Source organism: Meles meles, chromosome 7 (genome assembly GCF_922984935.1).
Source record: "Meles meles chromosome 7, mMelMel3.1 paternal haplotype, whole genome shotgun sequence".
NCBI classification, from domain to species: domain Eukaryota; kingdom Metazoa; phylum Chordata; class Mammalia; order Carnivora; family Mustelidae; genus Meles; species Meles meles.
Genome location: NC_060072.1, coordinates 5,987,803 through 6,003,706, shown reverse-complemented (window position 1 = coordinate 6,003,706; position 15,904 = coordinate 5,987,803). Strand labels below are relative to the sequence as shown.

At 47.7% G+C, this 15,904-nt stretch overlaps 1 protein-coding gene across 1 annotated transcript in view; it reads right to left on the bottom strand.

Moving 5' to 3' along the window:
* Positions 1-15,904, bottom strand: part of ARFGAP3 (ADP ribosylation factor GTPase activating protein 3) — a 47,457-nt gene that overhangs the window by 25,914 nt on the left and 5,639 nt on the right. Inside the window, exons 3-6 of the mRNA XM_046011326.1 lie at positions 10,963-11,035; positions 9,800-9,931; positions 8,580-8,663; positions 5,029-5,116 (exon numbers count right to left, since the gene is read on the bottom strand). Of these exons, the coding sequence (XP_045867282.1) occupies positions 5,029-5,116; positions 8,580-8,663; positions 9,800-9,931; positions 10,963-11,035 (377 nt within the window). The remainder of the gene's footprint in view (positions 1-5,028; positions 5,117-8,579; positions 8,664-9,799; positions 9,932-10,962; positions 11,036-15,904) is intronic.

Sequence of the window (15,904 nt, the reverse complement as noted above, 5' to 3'; positions counted from 1 at the left end):
TGGGATCGAGTCCCGCATCGGGCTCTCTGCTCAGCAGGGAGCCTGCTTCCCTCTCTCTCTCTGCCTGCCTCTCTGTCTACTTGTGATCTCTCTCTGTCAAATAAAAAAAAAAAAATCCATTGTGTTAACATTTGCAAACTTTTTTTTTAAATATTTTATTTATTTGACAGAGAGAAATCATAACTAGGCAGAGAGGCAGGCAGAGAGAGAGGAGGAAGCAGGCTCCCCACGGAGCAGAGGGCCCGATGTGGGGCTCAATCCCAGGACCCTGAGATCATGACCTGAGCCAAAGGCAGAGGCTTTAACCCACTGAGCCACCCAGGCGCCCCTGCAAACTCTTTTAAGATTTGATTTATTTATTTGAAATAGAGCGAGAGTGAGACAGAGTGCGCACAAGCAGGGGGAGCAGCAGGCAGAGGAGGAAGCAGGCTTCCCGCTGAGCAGAGAGCCTGATGCGGGGCTCGATTCCAGGACTCTGGGATAATGACCTGAGCGGAAGGCAGATGCTTAACCAATGGAGCCACCCATGCACCCCTACATTTGCAAATTCTAACACCAATCATATCAGTAAAAGAAATCTAAATCTCCAGGTACCAGAAAATCTGTTTTCTAGTCGCCTAAAAAATGATTCTGGGGGCACCTGGGTGGCTCAGTGGGTTAAACCTCTGCTGTCAGCTCGGGTCGTGATCTCAGGGTCCTGGGTTCAAGCCCCGCATTGAGCCCGCATGGGGCTCTCTGCTCAGTGGGGAGCCTGCTTCCCCCCCTTCTCTCTGCCTGCCTCTCTGCGTCAAATAAATAAATAAAATCTTTAAAAAAATGATTCTGGTTAGGAAACTCTATTATGACGTCATTAAAAAAATTATTATCTTAATTTTATCCCTTTAAAAAGGAATAAACAAGGGGCACCTGGGTGGCGTCTGCCTTCGGCTCAGGTGTGATCCCAGGGTCCTGGGATCGACTCCTGCATCGGGGTCCCTGCTCAGCGGGCAGCCTGCTTCTCCCTCTCCCTCTGCCTGCCGCTTCCCCTCCTTGTGCTCTCTCTGTCAAGTAAATAAATAAAATCTGTAACAAAAAATGAATAAACAAAATGTAGTCTCTCCAGGCAATGGGTGATTGCTTGGTCAGAAAACAGAATGAGATGGTAACACCGGCTATGACGCGGACGGACCTTGAAAACAGGACACTAAGCTCAAGAAACTGGTCAAAGGAGACCCTGAGCCAAAATCAAGGGTTGGCCACTTAACCAAGTGAGCCACCCAGGAGCCCCTATAAATATTTAAAAGGTAAACTTTAGTTAAGGCATTTAAGTAGGCAAAGCAGGACGAGGGAGAACAATAGCATTTTGTGGAAAAAGGACTGACTCCACATTTCTTGATTCCCTACCATGAGCCGGGAGCTGCAGGGCACCAGAGGAACACCAGGGAATAAGGACACTTAAGCAGAGGATGTCAGGACCCACATTCCACTGGCCAAAATTCTTTTGATCTCCCTTTTTATTATGCAACCCTTAAGTTGACTCCAGACTGCGCCCTGGCACCCCGCGCCGACGCAGAAGTTCTGGGCTCAGCCTGGAGAGCTGAGAGCTGCTGGCGAGAGACTCTGGGTGGGGGAGAGAGGACGAAGTACCGTTGCAGGGGTCAAGGGACATGGAATTCTAAAGAATAAAACCTTCAGGAGGAACTCTCAGCTAAGAATGTTGATTTTTTTTTTTTTTTAAAGATTTTATTTATTTATTTGACAGAGAGAGACAGCGAGAGAGGGAACACAAGCAGGGGGAGTGGGAGAGGGAGAAGCAGGCTTCCTGCTGAGCAGGGAGCCCGATGTGGGGCTCGATCCCAGGACCCTGGGATCATGACCTGAGCCGAAGGCACTTAATGACTGAGCCACCCAGACGCCCCAAGAATGTAAATTTTAAAATATCTGCAAGAACAGGGGAGCCTGGGTACTCAGCTGGCTGAGCATCCAGCCCCTGGCTTCGGCTCAGATCATGATCTCGGGGCTATGAGATGGAGCCCTGCATGGCATCGGGCTCTGCACTCGGCGGGGAGTCCGCTTGAGGGTTCCCTGTCTCCCTTGGCCCCTCCCCACATTCGTGTGCAAGCACGCACGCGCTCAAATAAGGAAATAAATCTTTTATTTTTTTATTTTTTTTCCATAGAAATAAATCTTAAAAAGATAAAATATGCACAAGAATAAAATCTTGGGGTGCCTGGAGGATTCAGATGGTGAAGCCTCTGCTTTCAGCTCAGGTCATGATCTCCAGGTCCTGGGATCGAGTCCCACGTCAGGCTCCCTGCTTAGGCTCTTTCTGTCTCTCTCTCAAATAAATAAATAAACCTTGGGGGAAAAAAAAGGAACAAAACCTTGTTCTGCATTTGGTTACCGTAGTTTCCTCTTAGGAAAACAGACAAGACACCTGGACTCTGGAGGGCACAGGGGCCTCCGTGGCATGTGAGCTTCAACCTCAGAAGGCCTTTTATGCTAATTAGCTGTAAGAAGAACAATATTCAAACTGTCACCCGTACTGTGGGCAGGCACAAAGTCCGCCTTTTCCCTGTGGTAGTCGGGGGGAGTGTCGGGATTATTTTTTGTCTTCTGTCCTTATGGAAAATGACAAACCGATGGGGAGCTCAGGCAGATTCCTTATCTGCAGAAGCCGCCTCTCCCTGGGGCAGCTCATAGTGCAGCGAGCTAACGGGGCGCGGCCACTCTCAGAGTCAAGGTGTGCTGCGCTATGAGGGAGCCTGGACACATAAACGTGGCAGTGACCCGAGTGCCCGTGGGGTGGACAGGGCCTCGTTGAAGAGGGCCCTCGAGCAGAGACTCCAGGAAGGAGGCAGCGTCATGGCAACCAGGGGAGACACTCCCGCTACAAGGACAACACAAAACAAACACAGGAAAGGACCAAAGGGCCAGTGCGGCCGCAGCCTGGTGCAGGTCTAAGAAATCAAAAAGCAAAACGCCACCTGGAGATGAGTTCTTAGCAAGCATTTAGGGTCATATGCACAAAAAATAAAATGTGCAAAAAAGCCACAGGTTGCAAATCCTACAAATCCAGCCATGTCAGAGTCCTTTGCATGTTAAGGAAACAAGCTTTCTATGTACGGATTGCAAATATTTATCCCTGGTCTTTAAAGCATTTCTTCAGAACAGAAATGTTGTATTTGTAACAGATTTGCTCATTTCTTCTCACGAGGCTTGCATATGCATAGAAGGACTTCCCCATTCCAGGGTGACAAGAAAAGCTTCGCCCATGTTTCTTTTAGTACCTCGGATTTTCATGTTTATGTTTAAATCTTTGATCTGGCTGAATTTGGGATGATATAAAGAGTAGAGAAGGAATTCTGCTTTATTATTTTTTCCAAAATGCTAAACACTTGTCCCAGCTCCATTCACTGTTCCCCAGGAGGCAAAATGTTCCCCTCCTGGTTTGCTGATAGGTCGACTCCTAAGACCAGTAACGTTAAAAACAGTCATCCTAAATAAAATCTGCTAGGTGATGGAATCTCAGACGTTCCTACCCTTATACCTAGAATTCAATACCAACGAAGTGACTTTTCCTTCCAGCATGCTCCTGATCCCACTCCCCAGAGACCTGAATGACCACTTTTCTAGGACTCTCTCCTTGATAAATGCTAGGCACCTGCCAACCCTCCCGCAAGACCCTTGCCAGAAAGTTTCTCAAATAAGAATCTTGGTTATAGAGCTGGTTGAGTATTTGGTCCTTCCTATTACACGAGGTCCCCAAAAGTAGTTCCAGGCTCAGTATAGCAGCCCACACTCCTGGCGCCAGAACCCAGGGGTCTCCTGCACAGTTGTCAAACGGAGCTGTTAATTCACACGAACTTTCTGGCTAACGAAAGTGTTCAGTCTTAAGACAGAAAAAGTTGATGTCTTGATCCTTGTTACTCTTTTTTTTTTTAAGATTTTATTTATTTGACAGAGAGAGATCACAAGTAAGCAGAGAGGCAGGCAGAGAGAGAGAGAGAGAGGAGGAAGCAGGCTCCCCACTGAGCAGAGAGCCCGATGTGGGGCTCGATCCCAGGACCCGGAGATCATGACCTGAGCCGAAGGCAGAGGCTTTAACCCACTGAGCCACCCAGGCGCCCCGATCCTTGTTACTCTTATCACCAAAGTGATTTTCTAAAATGCAAGCAACTGATGTAAGTATATCATTTATATATATAATCCTGGAGCGCCCGGGAGGGCTCAGTCAGTTCAGCGTTTGACGCTTGCTTCGGCTCAGGTCATGATCTCGGGGTCCTGGGATCGAGCCCTTTATCCAGCTCTGCTTGAGATTCTCTCTCTCCCTCTCCCTCTCCCCCTCCTGCTCATGCTCTCTTGGTCTCTCTTTCACACATAAATAAATAAAATCTTTAAAATAAACAAACAAATTTTAAAAATCCCATAATAAAACCACAAAATGCAAGTCATTAGATACCAACTATGTACAGGATCATTTTAAAAACTGAAATCTTGTTTTCTGAGTATGGAAGTAACACACACTCGTCACAAAAGTTCACTTACTTCACAACTGTATCAAGTGGAAGGCAAAAGTGATTCTTCAGTCATTTCGTTCTCCAGTTTACAATTTGGTATGTACCTTCCAGAATGTTTTCTGTGTGTGTATGTTTTTGTTTCAGTTTTTTTATAGAAGTGAGATCAGATTCCCTGTTCAGTAATTTTGTTTCCCCACTATATAATCTACCCCGGCAAGTTTCCTCATGAAATACAAGGATCTTATTTTCTTTCTTTCTTAGATTGATTGATTTATTTTAGAGAGAGAAAGGACACGAGTGGGAGGGGCAGGGGGAGAGGGAGAGGGAATCTCAAGCAGACTCCGCACTAACTGTGAGCCCCGTGCGGGGCTCGAGCTCATGACCCTGAGATCACGACCTGAGCCGAAACCAAGAGTCAGACGCTCAACTGACTGCACCACCCAGGCCCCCCGAGAGTCTTATTTTCTAATAGTTCCATAGCAGGCCATCAAACCAAAGGAGAGCATTACAGGACAGTCCTGAAGACTACCTTCATTATGAGCTGGAGTGGCTTCCACGTCCCGAGGTGGCAAAGATGCTTCTGGCTGTGCTGAGGCCCACCCTGTGCCGCTCAACGCCTGCAGCGAGGTGAGAAGAGTCAACAGTAAGCAGAGTAAGACAAGTCCACGAAACAGTCAAAGTGGGGGGAAAAGCTAATAATTTAATAGTCTCCTTCTAAGTATCCAGATTAGTGGGAAGGAAAGATAATATTTAAAAAATTAAAAATTAAAAAAATATTAAAATGCGGGGCGCCTGGGTGGCTCAGTGGATTAAGCTGCTGCCTTCAGCTCAGGTCATGATCTCGGGGTCCTGGGATCGAGCCCCGCATCGGGCTCTCAGCTCCGCAGGGAGTCTGCTTCCTCCTCTTTCTCTGCCTGCCTCTCTGCCTGCCTCTCTGCTACTTGTGATCTCTCTCTCTGTCAAATAAATAAATAAAATCTTTAAAAAATATATATATATTAAAATGTATTCTTTTTTTTTTTTTTTTTTTTAATTTGACAGAGAGAGATTGCAAGTAGACAGAGAGGCAGGCAGAGAGAGAGAGGGAAGCAGGCTCGCCGCCGAGCAGAGAGCCCGATGCGGGACTCGATCCCAGGACCCTGAGATCATGACCTGAGCCGAAGGCAGCGGCTTAACCCACTGAGCCACCCAGGCGCCCCTAAAATGTATTCTTTTTTTGAAAAAGATTTATGTATTTATTATATAAATAGAGAGCGAGCGTGCACACACAGAGGGAGGGGCAGAGGGAGAGAGAGAGACAGAACCTCAAGCAGTCTCTCCACCAAGCAAGAAGCCTGATGCAGGGCTTGATCCCATGACCCACGAGATCATGACCTAGCTGAAACCAAGGGTCAGGCACTTAACCGACTGAGCCACCCAGGTGCCCCGAGAGCACCCTTATCTTGATGAGCACTGGGTAATTAACGTACAGAGTTGCTGAATCTTTATATCGTGTATGTGAAACGAATGTAACACTATGTGTTAATGATACTTCAATTATGGTCACCAAATCATGGATCAATCAGGTGTTGCCTGACGGACTTTTCTCCTGTGAAGTTACCACTTTCCCCTTCCCAACCCCTAGACTTGGGAAGCGAGTCACCCAGTGTGGCCTGCACTCAAGGGGAGGGGGCCTCCTGAAAGGCAGAGTGTCTACGCATGTGATCGATTCTTCTCTAGGGAAGATCGTCCCTTCTCTTCATTTATTTATTCAATCATCTATTTATATTAGTGTGGACGTGTGGATATTTATTTGATTCTTTGGATTATAATCCGAATGGTCGTTATCTATTTTGTTGTTGAAACTGTTCCAGCTTTGACCACCAGGAACGCTTTCCGGTTGGTTCCTGAGTCCTTCAGACATGCCCTCCTCTAGCTGCCAGCCCCTCTGCCCAGCACTTCCTTACTCTCGGGTACGCTGAGATGCTCCAGGCTCAGCTGCCCCAGCAGCCCCGTTCCTAGAATCTGCCTTTTCTCCACTGGTAGCCCTGGTTTCCGCACCTAGGGGTGCGGGTGTGTCCCGTCTCTGGGCCTCCCGGTGGACAAGAGCCCGGGGGACTACATCCGTGTGTGCGCTCACCAGGGACACACACATCTGTCATTGGTGCTCCACTGTGTGTCTGCATGTGTGCGTGTGCGCACAGAGAGACACGCAAATCCCAACACTCGTCCGCTCGTCCACACCAGGCCGTTCCCCTCTCTCCTCCTTTTAGCTGTCATTTGCATGAAAACACTTCCCAGCTACTGCCAGTGAATACTCTCCCTGTCTGTTATTTTTTTTTTTAAGATTTTATTTATTTATTTGACAGACAGAGATCACAAGTAGGCAGAGAGGCAGGCAGAGAGAGAGGAGGAAGCAGGCTCCTTGCTGAGCAGAGAGCCTGATATGGGGCTCGATCCCAGGACCCTGGAATCCTGACCTGAGCCGAAGGCAGAGGCCTTAACCCACTGAGTCAGCCAGGCGCCCCTCTGTGTCCCGACTTAAACAGGCACTGCAGACTGTGACAGATTACCTCATCGTTTCTTTGGTTTCCTGTTGATAACTACTTCTAGTAACTACCGACTCTGTCAATGAACCTGTACGCGCACATTATAAGAACAACAACAAAAAAAATCAAGGGACAGCAATTTCATGTCTGTACCTGAAAACTGGTTCAAGAACGGGTTGCACAGCAGTTGAGTAACGGTGCCCCCTCCCCGGTGGGACTGGGAGGGGGGAGGGCAGCGAACAGACATCTGGGGCTCTAAGCCAGGGGTCTGCACACATTTCCTGAAAGGGCCGCTCAGGAAATATTTTAGGCTGTGGAGGCCTTATGTTCCCGTCTTTGTGATCTGGGGGTGATTATCGTTGCTCCCATCAGACCACAACAACAAAGACAATGGTTCTGGCTGCATTTACTAGAGGCTCACTCTGGGCCAGCTCCCAACTCTTTGTACCAGTCCTGACTTATTCTTTTGTTTAAATAGGTAGCCCGATGCGGGGCTTGAACTCACAACCCTGAGACCAAGACCTGAGATGAGATTAAGACTTGGATACTTAACTGATGGAGCCACTCAGGCGTCCCCGACTTCATTCGTACAACAGCCTTGAGATACAGTCTGTACACAGCTAAACCGGGACAGTGAGGTTCAAGCCCCTATTAAAATGTGGGTTTAGGGGTGACTGGGTGGCTCAGTCAGTTCAGCATCCGACTCTTGATTTTGGCTCAAGTCATGGTCTTAGAGCTATGAAACTGAGTCCCCCATCATGCTCAATGCTCAGCACGGAGTCTGCTTGGGATTCTCTCTCCCTCTGCCCCTCTCCCACCCACTCACATGCTCTTAATTAAATCTTAAAAAAAAGGTCTTGGGGTACCTGGGGGTGGGGGTGGCTCAGTTGATAGGACGTCTGCCTTCAGCTTCACTCACGATCTTGGGGTCCAGAGATGGAGCCCCATGTTGGGCTCCTAGCTCAGCGGGAAGTCTGCTTCTCCCCTCTCTCTCTCTGTCCCTCCCCCTCCCCTCGTGCTCTCTTTCTGTCTCAAAGAAATAAATAAAAAGTCTTAAAAAAAAGAAAAAGTCTTCATTCTTTGTCAGTTCCATAGTTCTCAACTGAACTGTGGCAGACGACTGGAAATGATTTCTCAGCCTCCCTGGCTGTACAACTGTGTTGTGTGTGGCTGTACAACTAAATTCAAGCTATGAGGACGTGAGCCGAAGTGACGTGTGCCACGTCTAGTCTTTTGGTCGGACGGGACCCTTAGCTTTCCTAGATGCTTGCCGCGCGCCCACTGCTGCGAAAGGTCCTGAGCTGCAGCAGACACTCTGGACCCTGAGATGGAAGCCAGCGCGTGCAGAAGAGCCGAAGAGACCCCTCCCTCGCTCAGCCCTGCACAGCTGACTTCAGAACCACTGACGGAAATTAATTTCTATCTGGTTTAAGATAGAAATATTTCAGGGTTGTTCGTTATACAGCAGCTTAGCCTGTGTCCTAAGTGAGACATTTAAATACATACCCTTTATAAGCGTGAGAGTATAAATTCTATAGAAGATACTACATACCTCAGGAGAAGCATGAGAGGCAAAAAAATCTTCCTCTTTCGGTGGAGGGGTGGAAGGCGGGACCACGCAGCTATCCAGCCACAGCTAGAACACAGAGCACCGCTTAGCCCTTTCCCTGGCTTTAAAAGGTTTTATCTGATAGTCTCACTCCCTTTCTAGAGATCTGTTTGCTAAAGATCGGTACTTTCCACTCCTACACAGTCATAACAATCCTTCCAGGGCCCCTGAGCACATTTTAGTGATGTAGCGATCTAGTAATTTCTGCATATCCAGTCCTTGAGGACGTCAAGTACCAGAGTCACAAGCTTTCTGAATAGGAAAGACCGAGTGCTTAATGTCTAAGTGCAGGTTCCAAAGTGCGGTCAATCCTCATTAACAGTGGCTTCCATATTTGCAAATTCACCTTCTTGCCACAATTTCCTTGGAACCCCCAAATCGATGCTTGAGACACCGCTGCGGTCCTTTCACAGACGTGTGCGGACCAGCAAAGAATTTGAGCCACCCAAGGTACCCACCTGCTCCCGGCTGAGATGGAACAAGGTAATGCTGTCTTCCTGCTTTAGCTCTCCAGCTGTAAATAGTGTCCTTTTTGAGGTCTATTTAATGCTGCATTTTGCACATTTTTGCTGGTGATTTCACTGTCTAGAATGGCTCCTAAGCCTAGTGCTAAATCCCACCTAGGCCTCCTAGTCACAGGGAGCCCACGATGTGCCTTACAGGGAAAGTACAGTGTTGGGGCAAGTTTCATTCAGACCCGAGTCCTATACAGTCTGTGGGCAGCAAGTTCAATGTCAATGAGCCAATAATTATATATTGGTAATATATTAAATTGTATCTCTTATCTATCAAGTATTATTATATCAATATACTATTAAGTATTATGTACTTAGCTACATAATATATGCAATAAGGTGTCCTTAAGCAGAAGCACGCGTGAAATAAAGCCACGTATTTATCCGTTGATGGACACGTCCTGACCAGAAGCCCTTGGGACCTCGCCCTCTAGTTCCCCTGGGAGTGATGCTCAGGCATTTCCTAATTCGGGGCTCACAGCAACCTCATAGCGCACAACTTCCACGAACGATGAGAATCAGCTACAGGTCGTGTCCTTGCAAGCGAATCCTATTAGAAGGTTTTACTGTCTGGGATGGTTAAAGCCACTTTTTCTACTGAAATAAATGTTCATCTGAAGGAGACGATCCAACCCGCCCGTGACTTACGTCAGTGCCGTGCTTCCGTGTCGCCTGGGACGCTAGTGACTTGATTCTCTCCCGATAGAGCTGGGCAGCGCGACTGTTGTACTTGGCGTTGGTGTCATTGGTGGCACAGCCGTGCTGATGGAAAAAGGAAGACTACGGAGGAAAATACAGGAATTAACAGCAATACTGCATTAAATCTAACACGTGACCGAAAAATACTGCATTAAATCTAACACGTGACCGAAAACAGTACTTCCTGTTGTGAGGGATTTTTTGGGAAAATACTAGTGAAAACAAAAGTAATTGAGTCACGTAATTTACAGAAATAATGTAAACCCCACAATATAAACTTTTTCTTATAAAAGGAATGCCTTCCACACATGCAATGTTAATATCTCAGTAAAGCCGGACATGGGCTCGTATTACAAAACGGAATCGCTGGCCCTTTGCTCCTCTGTTAAAGGACCACGATCATTCGGGTTATTTTGTTACGCTGGGGGATTCTCTCCACTCTGGACTGCTTTTAGGTCATGAGAAACTCATTTCCATCGGAATTCCACTAAGTGGAATCAGTTAGGAGCTACGCTGACCTTCACCTTGTGCAGAACTCTCTCTTCACCGACAGAGACCACGGTATGAGCAAGGTGGTAAAACAAAAGTCGAAACAGCTAGAGGAAACTGTTCAACCACCTCATAAGCGTCCATACACAGACATGAATTACAGAATTCATCTCGTAATTCAGGCAGGCGTTCTCAAAACCCGTATGAGCAACACGACTTGATTCGTCAGACCTACCGAATTTGTAAATGAAGTTTTATAGATTTGAGGATCCTTATTTAGGTTTGTAAAGGGGGTTAAGGAAATCTGCTTTTGTAAAACTATAAGTTAATCGGACACTTAAAATTTTTTTTTTTTAATTTTACCCAGAAATTACCAAGTTAAAAACAGGGGTCGCGTTTGTCTCGCTTGTCACTATATCCCCGTGCCTAGTCCAGGGCTTCGTGTGGACTGGGTATTTCACAGATGTGGGGAAACACAAGTCACCAGGGCCACCCACTGCCAAGCCCCCCCAGCCTTTGCTAGCCAGTAGGGTCTCCAAGCTCGTACATGCAAACACCAAGCTTCCTTTCCAGTCTGACACGTATTTATACACGAAGGGAAGCGGCGGCCGCAGTGAACTTACCGCATTAGCATTTCCCCCAACCTGCATGCATCGCAGCTGAAACCAAGACCAGCTGGAGTCCAGCTCCGTAGATCTAAATGGAAAGAACATTCGCAAATGTTACATTTTCCCCTAGCATCCAGCCACTAAACCTTGGAAAGCAAGAGTTCCGTGATTTTGAGGATCCTGAAGACTTCTGAGTTTGTGGGAACAGTGACACGGGACGCTGGGCCTACAGGACATGCGACAGCTGTGCCCACAGCTCCTGGCCCCTCTCGCCCTTCCCAGCAGCCAGGTCTCTGGTGGGCCGGCCGCCGGCTCCCCTCCACGCCTGACCACGGGCAGGCCCGGCCCCGCCAGCAGCACTCTGAGCCACACGGACTCCAGCTTCAATCCTAGGGCGCAGGGACACGACAAGCTTCCCGGGGCCGGCGGAACCACTGACTCGGCCTCGCATCCTCAGTGGCTTCTGATGTAAAACTTGGTAACATGTCTCTGTTCAAAACAGATGTTCTAAATTTTTCTGATCAGCTCTCTACTTGTCCAGTGTGACCCCTAACAGGAGTCTCTGGGATGCTCCCAGCCTTCTCACGGGGCGGAAGGGACCTACCCACCGTCACCACCATCAGGGAGGGGAGAAAACTCAGGATTTAGTGCTCTTAAAGGAAAAACTCCGAGTGTCTTCTCCCCGACCCCACATTATGCCCTACTTATCTGCAACCTGAGACCAGATCAGGGCAAGGGAAAGGCAATAGCTGCATTTCTCAATAATAAAGGTTCAGCAACTCATCACTGTAAAGCAAGATACATAGGACAACAATGTTAGAAGGTCCTTGTATAGAATCCATAGATAGGTATGAACAAAAAGCAAGGCTGTTCCGTATTCAACAACAGCCTGTCCCACCCTAACTGCAAAGGAATGTGGACATCTTTTTTTTTTTTTTTTTTTAATATTTTATTTATTTGACAGAGAAATCACAACTAGGCAGAGAGGCAGGCAGAGAGAGAGGAGGAAGCAGGCTCCCTGCGGAGCAGAGACCCCGATGTGGGGCTCGATCCCAGGACCCTGGGATCATGACCTGAGCCGAAGGCAGAGGCTTTAACCCACTGAGCCACCCAGGCGCCCCAAGGAATGTGGACATCTTTTAACGACTGTAGGTAAAGTACCCCGTAAAACATGGGAAGGTAGGAAGGAAAGAGGCTTCAGATTCACCCAAGTTCTCCTTTTATGCTGTCCTTCCGTGTCCTCATTCCTACACCTCTTTGCGTTGCTTACCCTTTGTCAATGGTAGAATTTTTTTTTTGTTAATTTTTTTTTTTTAAATTTTTATGTATGGGGCGCCTGGGTGGCTCAGCGGGTTAAAGCCTCTGCCTTCAGCTCAGGTCATGATCCCAGGGTCCTGGGATCGAGCCCCGCATCAGGCTCTCTGCTTAGCGCAGAACCTGCTTCCTCCTCTCTCTCTCTCTGCCTGCCTCTCTGCCTACTTGTAATCTCTATCTGTCAAAAAATTAAATCTTTAAAAAAAAAAAAATTTATGTATTTATTTGACAGACAGAGATCACAAGCAGGCAGAGAGAGAGAGGAGAAGCAGGCTCCCCACTGAGCAGGGAGCCCGATGTGGGGCTCGATCCCAGGACCTGAGCCAAAGGCAGAGGCTTAACCCACTGAGCCACCCAGGCGCCCCTAGAATGTTATTTGTAAGGCAATAGCCTCCTCATGCTCACTTGCTCTCTCTCTCTCTCAAATAAAATAAAACACCCTGCATGAATTAGCTTCACTAATGGCTGCCAAACGCAGTATTTTTTCATCAAGTAGAACATTGAAACAGATTTTAGAAATCAGAAGGCATCTCACCAAATACACATGACAAAGTTATCACATAATGAAAAAATGTAAATGGCCTTTTATCCATTTACCACAATTAATCTAGACGTTTCCTCGTGGACAAGCCCAGGAATGGCTGTTTGTAACGGGTCTGACAGCTCGACAGAAGGCCATGGGAGGTGTCGCCTTCCTAGGCTCCCACCACGGAACAGGTCGATGGGGTGCTGTTTCCCCGGCTTGGGCGCACCTGACGTCTGTCCTCTTGTTCATGCTCTATTTAAGCCCGTCCCTGCTCCCCCCTCTCCCCCCCAGCCTACTGCAGGGAGGACTGGATTCCATTCACCTTGTACAAGCTCAAGAAGTACTTAACAGTGAACTTGAGAAGAGACAGAGCTGGAGGGAGAGAGCCCACGGTGAGGCACAGCTGCCCGGGGGCCAAGGCACAGGGGTCAAGCCCCAGGAGGCGGTGGGCTGGGGCCAGTCCCATTGCGTCAGCCCTGCTCCAAGTGGCAGCCGGTCATTTCCGTGATGTCTAACCCACTTTTCCCTTGCTGGTTGGCAAAATCAACAGTTCATAAATTTTTTCCTTTGCAAAATTATTGACTTGAAATTCTACTTAAAACAAAACAAAACCCCAAATCTCCATTTAAATAAACATTCCACCCAAGCCAAACTGTTAATCTGTTAATGCCTGGAGGGCAGGACAGGGGTGGGAGGTGGGGCGCTGCATGTGGGTGTCTGTGTGTGTGTCTGGCAGGTGGGGAGAGGAAGAGGAGAAAGGAATTCAGAGGAAGGACTTTTCACTTCTCACTTTATAAACTTTGGGGCTGCTTGTATTTTTTTTTTCCCACGGAGCCAGTGTTTATAACTGTTTTAACCAATAAAAAATGTCCAAAGAGCAAACATCTACCTTCTCAAAACAAAAACACGAGCCTTATCATCCTTGACTTACTCCTGCCCAGCTCCTAGACTGCTGCCCTCCAGCTCCACAGGACTTTTTAACAACCGTTTCTGAATCATTTATAAACACTGTGATTCATAGTTATATTTATCTGACTTTTTAAAGGCTAGTCATTAAGCCTGCGGCAGTCCAAGCCTGCTGTCCAGCCCCATTAGGCTTCCGGTTGGTCCTTTCCTCACGGGGTCAGTCCTTCCCTCACCCGGGAACACGTCAGATTTCCTGGAATGGTTTAAACTGGAGGTGTGCTTTGGTGGTGAGGCAAAGGGAGGGCCAGATTACAATGGGTGGGACTCGGCTGAGGGGAAGAAGGGAAGAACAAAGGAAGCCAGCCGATTATATATGATTATATATTGTCTTGCGTTCAACCAACCCAGGGCTGGACAGGGGTAGGTGGAAGGACATTAAAAAGAAACTTGCGGGTGTCTGGTTGGCTCAGTGGGTTAAGGCCTCTGCCTTGGGCTGGGGTAGTGGTCCTTGGGCGGCATCAGGCTCTCTGCTCAGCAGGGAGCCTGTTCCACCTCTCTCTCCGCCTGCTTCTCTGCCTACTTGTGATCTCTCTGTCAAATAAATAAATAAAATCTTAAAAAGGAAAAAGAAACTTGCCTTGGCAAGTAAATACCTCAACATTTAAAAAAAAAGAGACAAGAATAGGGTAGTGTATTTAAAATATTCTGGGACCAGCATCTCTAAGGAAAAAGACAAGACAAGAGATTGATAGATACTCTGAAACCAGGAAGAACACCCAAAAGACCTCCCTTTTCTAATTAATTACTTAGGGAGTTATACAGCCATAAAGCTATAAATATTTAGCCCACCATGCCTCTATGGACTGATTTCTGAAAAAAGAACTCAGGAAAGTACAACAGGAAAGGGTTTCTTTTTAAGTTAATATATTAAAAAAGAAAATTAAGCTATTATTTTTACTACACAGTTTTTATGCCATCCTATAAAATACCTCATCACAAATTATAATTGGTTTTATCTTACAGGAACTCAATCTCTTTTTCAAAAAGATTTTATTTCTTTCTTCAAAGATTTTATTTTATTTATTTGACAGAGAGAGAGACAGCAAGACTCAAGCACGGAGAGTGGGAGAGGGAGAAGCAGGTCTCCTGATGAGCAGGGAGCCCGATGCGGGGCTTGATCCCAGGACCCTGGGCTCATGACCTGAGCCAAAGACAGACACTTTAACCAACTGAGTCCCCAAGCAAGCCACCCGGGTGGCCCTGGCGCTGGCGCTCTTCATAGTAATCACATTGTATGAATATTCCTTAAGTCATCACATGAAATACAACTGCTCCCCAAGATTCCAAATAGCCTGCCTGCCTCATCGGTTCGTTCCTTGGAAAAAGAAGCAGCGGGGGAACAGGCGAACTGGTTGCAGGGGGTCAGCAACAACAGAGAGCTGGGCCAGGGCTGCTGGGGGGGGGGGGGGGGGTGCGGCACGTGGCCTGGCCAAGGCCCAAGGGCGCTCAAGTGCAGGCCTTGCTGGGTTTCCAAATCCTGAGGCTCTCTAGGGAGCCTTTTATCATTTCAATTTATTTTACTTCTCACAAGGGCACCTCGGCCCCCTGTGGGGCTGTGTCCAAAGGGACAAGCACCAAAGCCCCATGGAGGCTGCTACCAGACCCGGTAGAAGATACCATCTCGGTCTCGCCAGAAGCAGCCACTGCAGCCCAGCTCTGCAGACAGAAAAAAGGACTTTTTTTTTTTTTTTTTTAAGATTTTTCTTTGGGCGCCTGGGTGGCTCAGTGGGTTAAGCCGCTGCCTTCGGCTCAGGTCGTGATCTCAGGGTCCTGGGATCGAGTCCCGCATCGGGCTCTCTGCTCGGCGGGGAGCCTGCTTCCCTCTCTCTCTCTCTGCCTGCCTCTCTGCCTACTTGTGATCTCTCTCTCTCTCTCTGTCAAATAAATAAATAAAATCTTTAAAAAAAAAAAAAAAATTTTTTCTTTATTTGACAGAGATCACCAGTAGGCAGAGACAGAGGGGGAGCAGGCTCCCACAGAGCAGAGAGCCCGATGTGGGGCTCAATCCCAGGACCCTGAGACCATGACCTGAGCTGAAGGCAGAGAGACTTAATCCACTGAGCCACCCAGGCGCCCCAAGGACTTTCTTTTTATAAGCCTCTGAAATGGCCACTAAAATTCACACAAAAACCACTCACTGAGGCCTTGTGA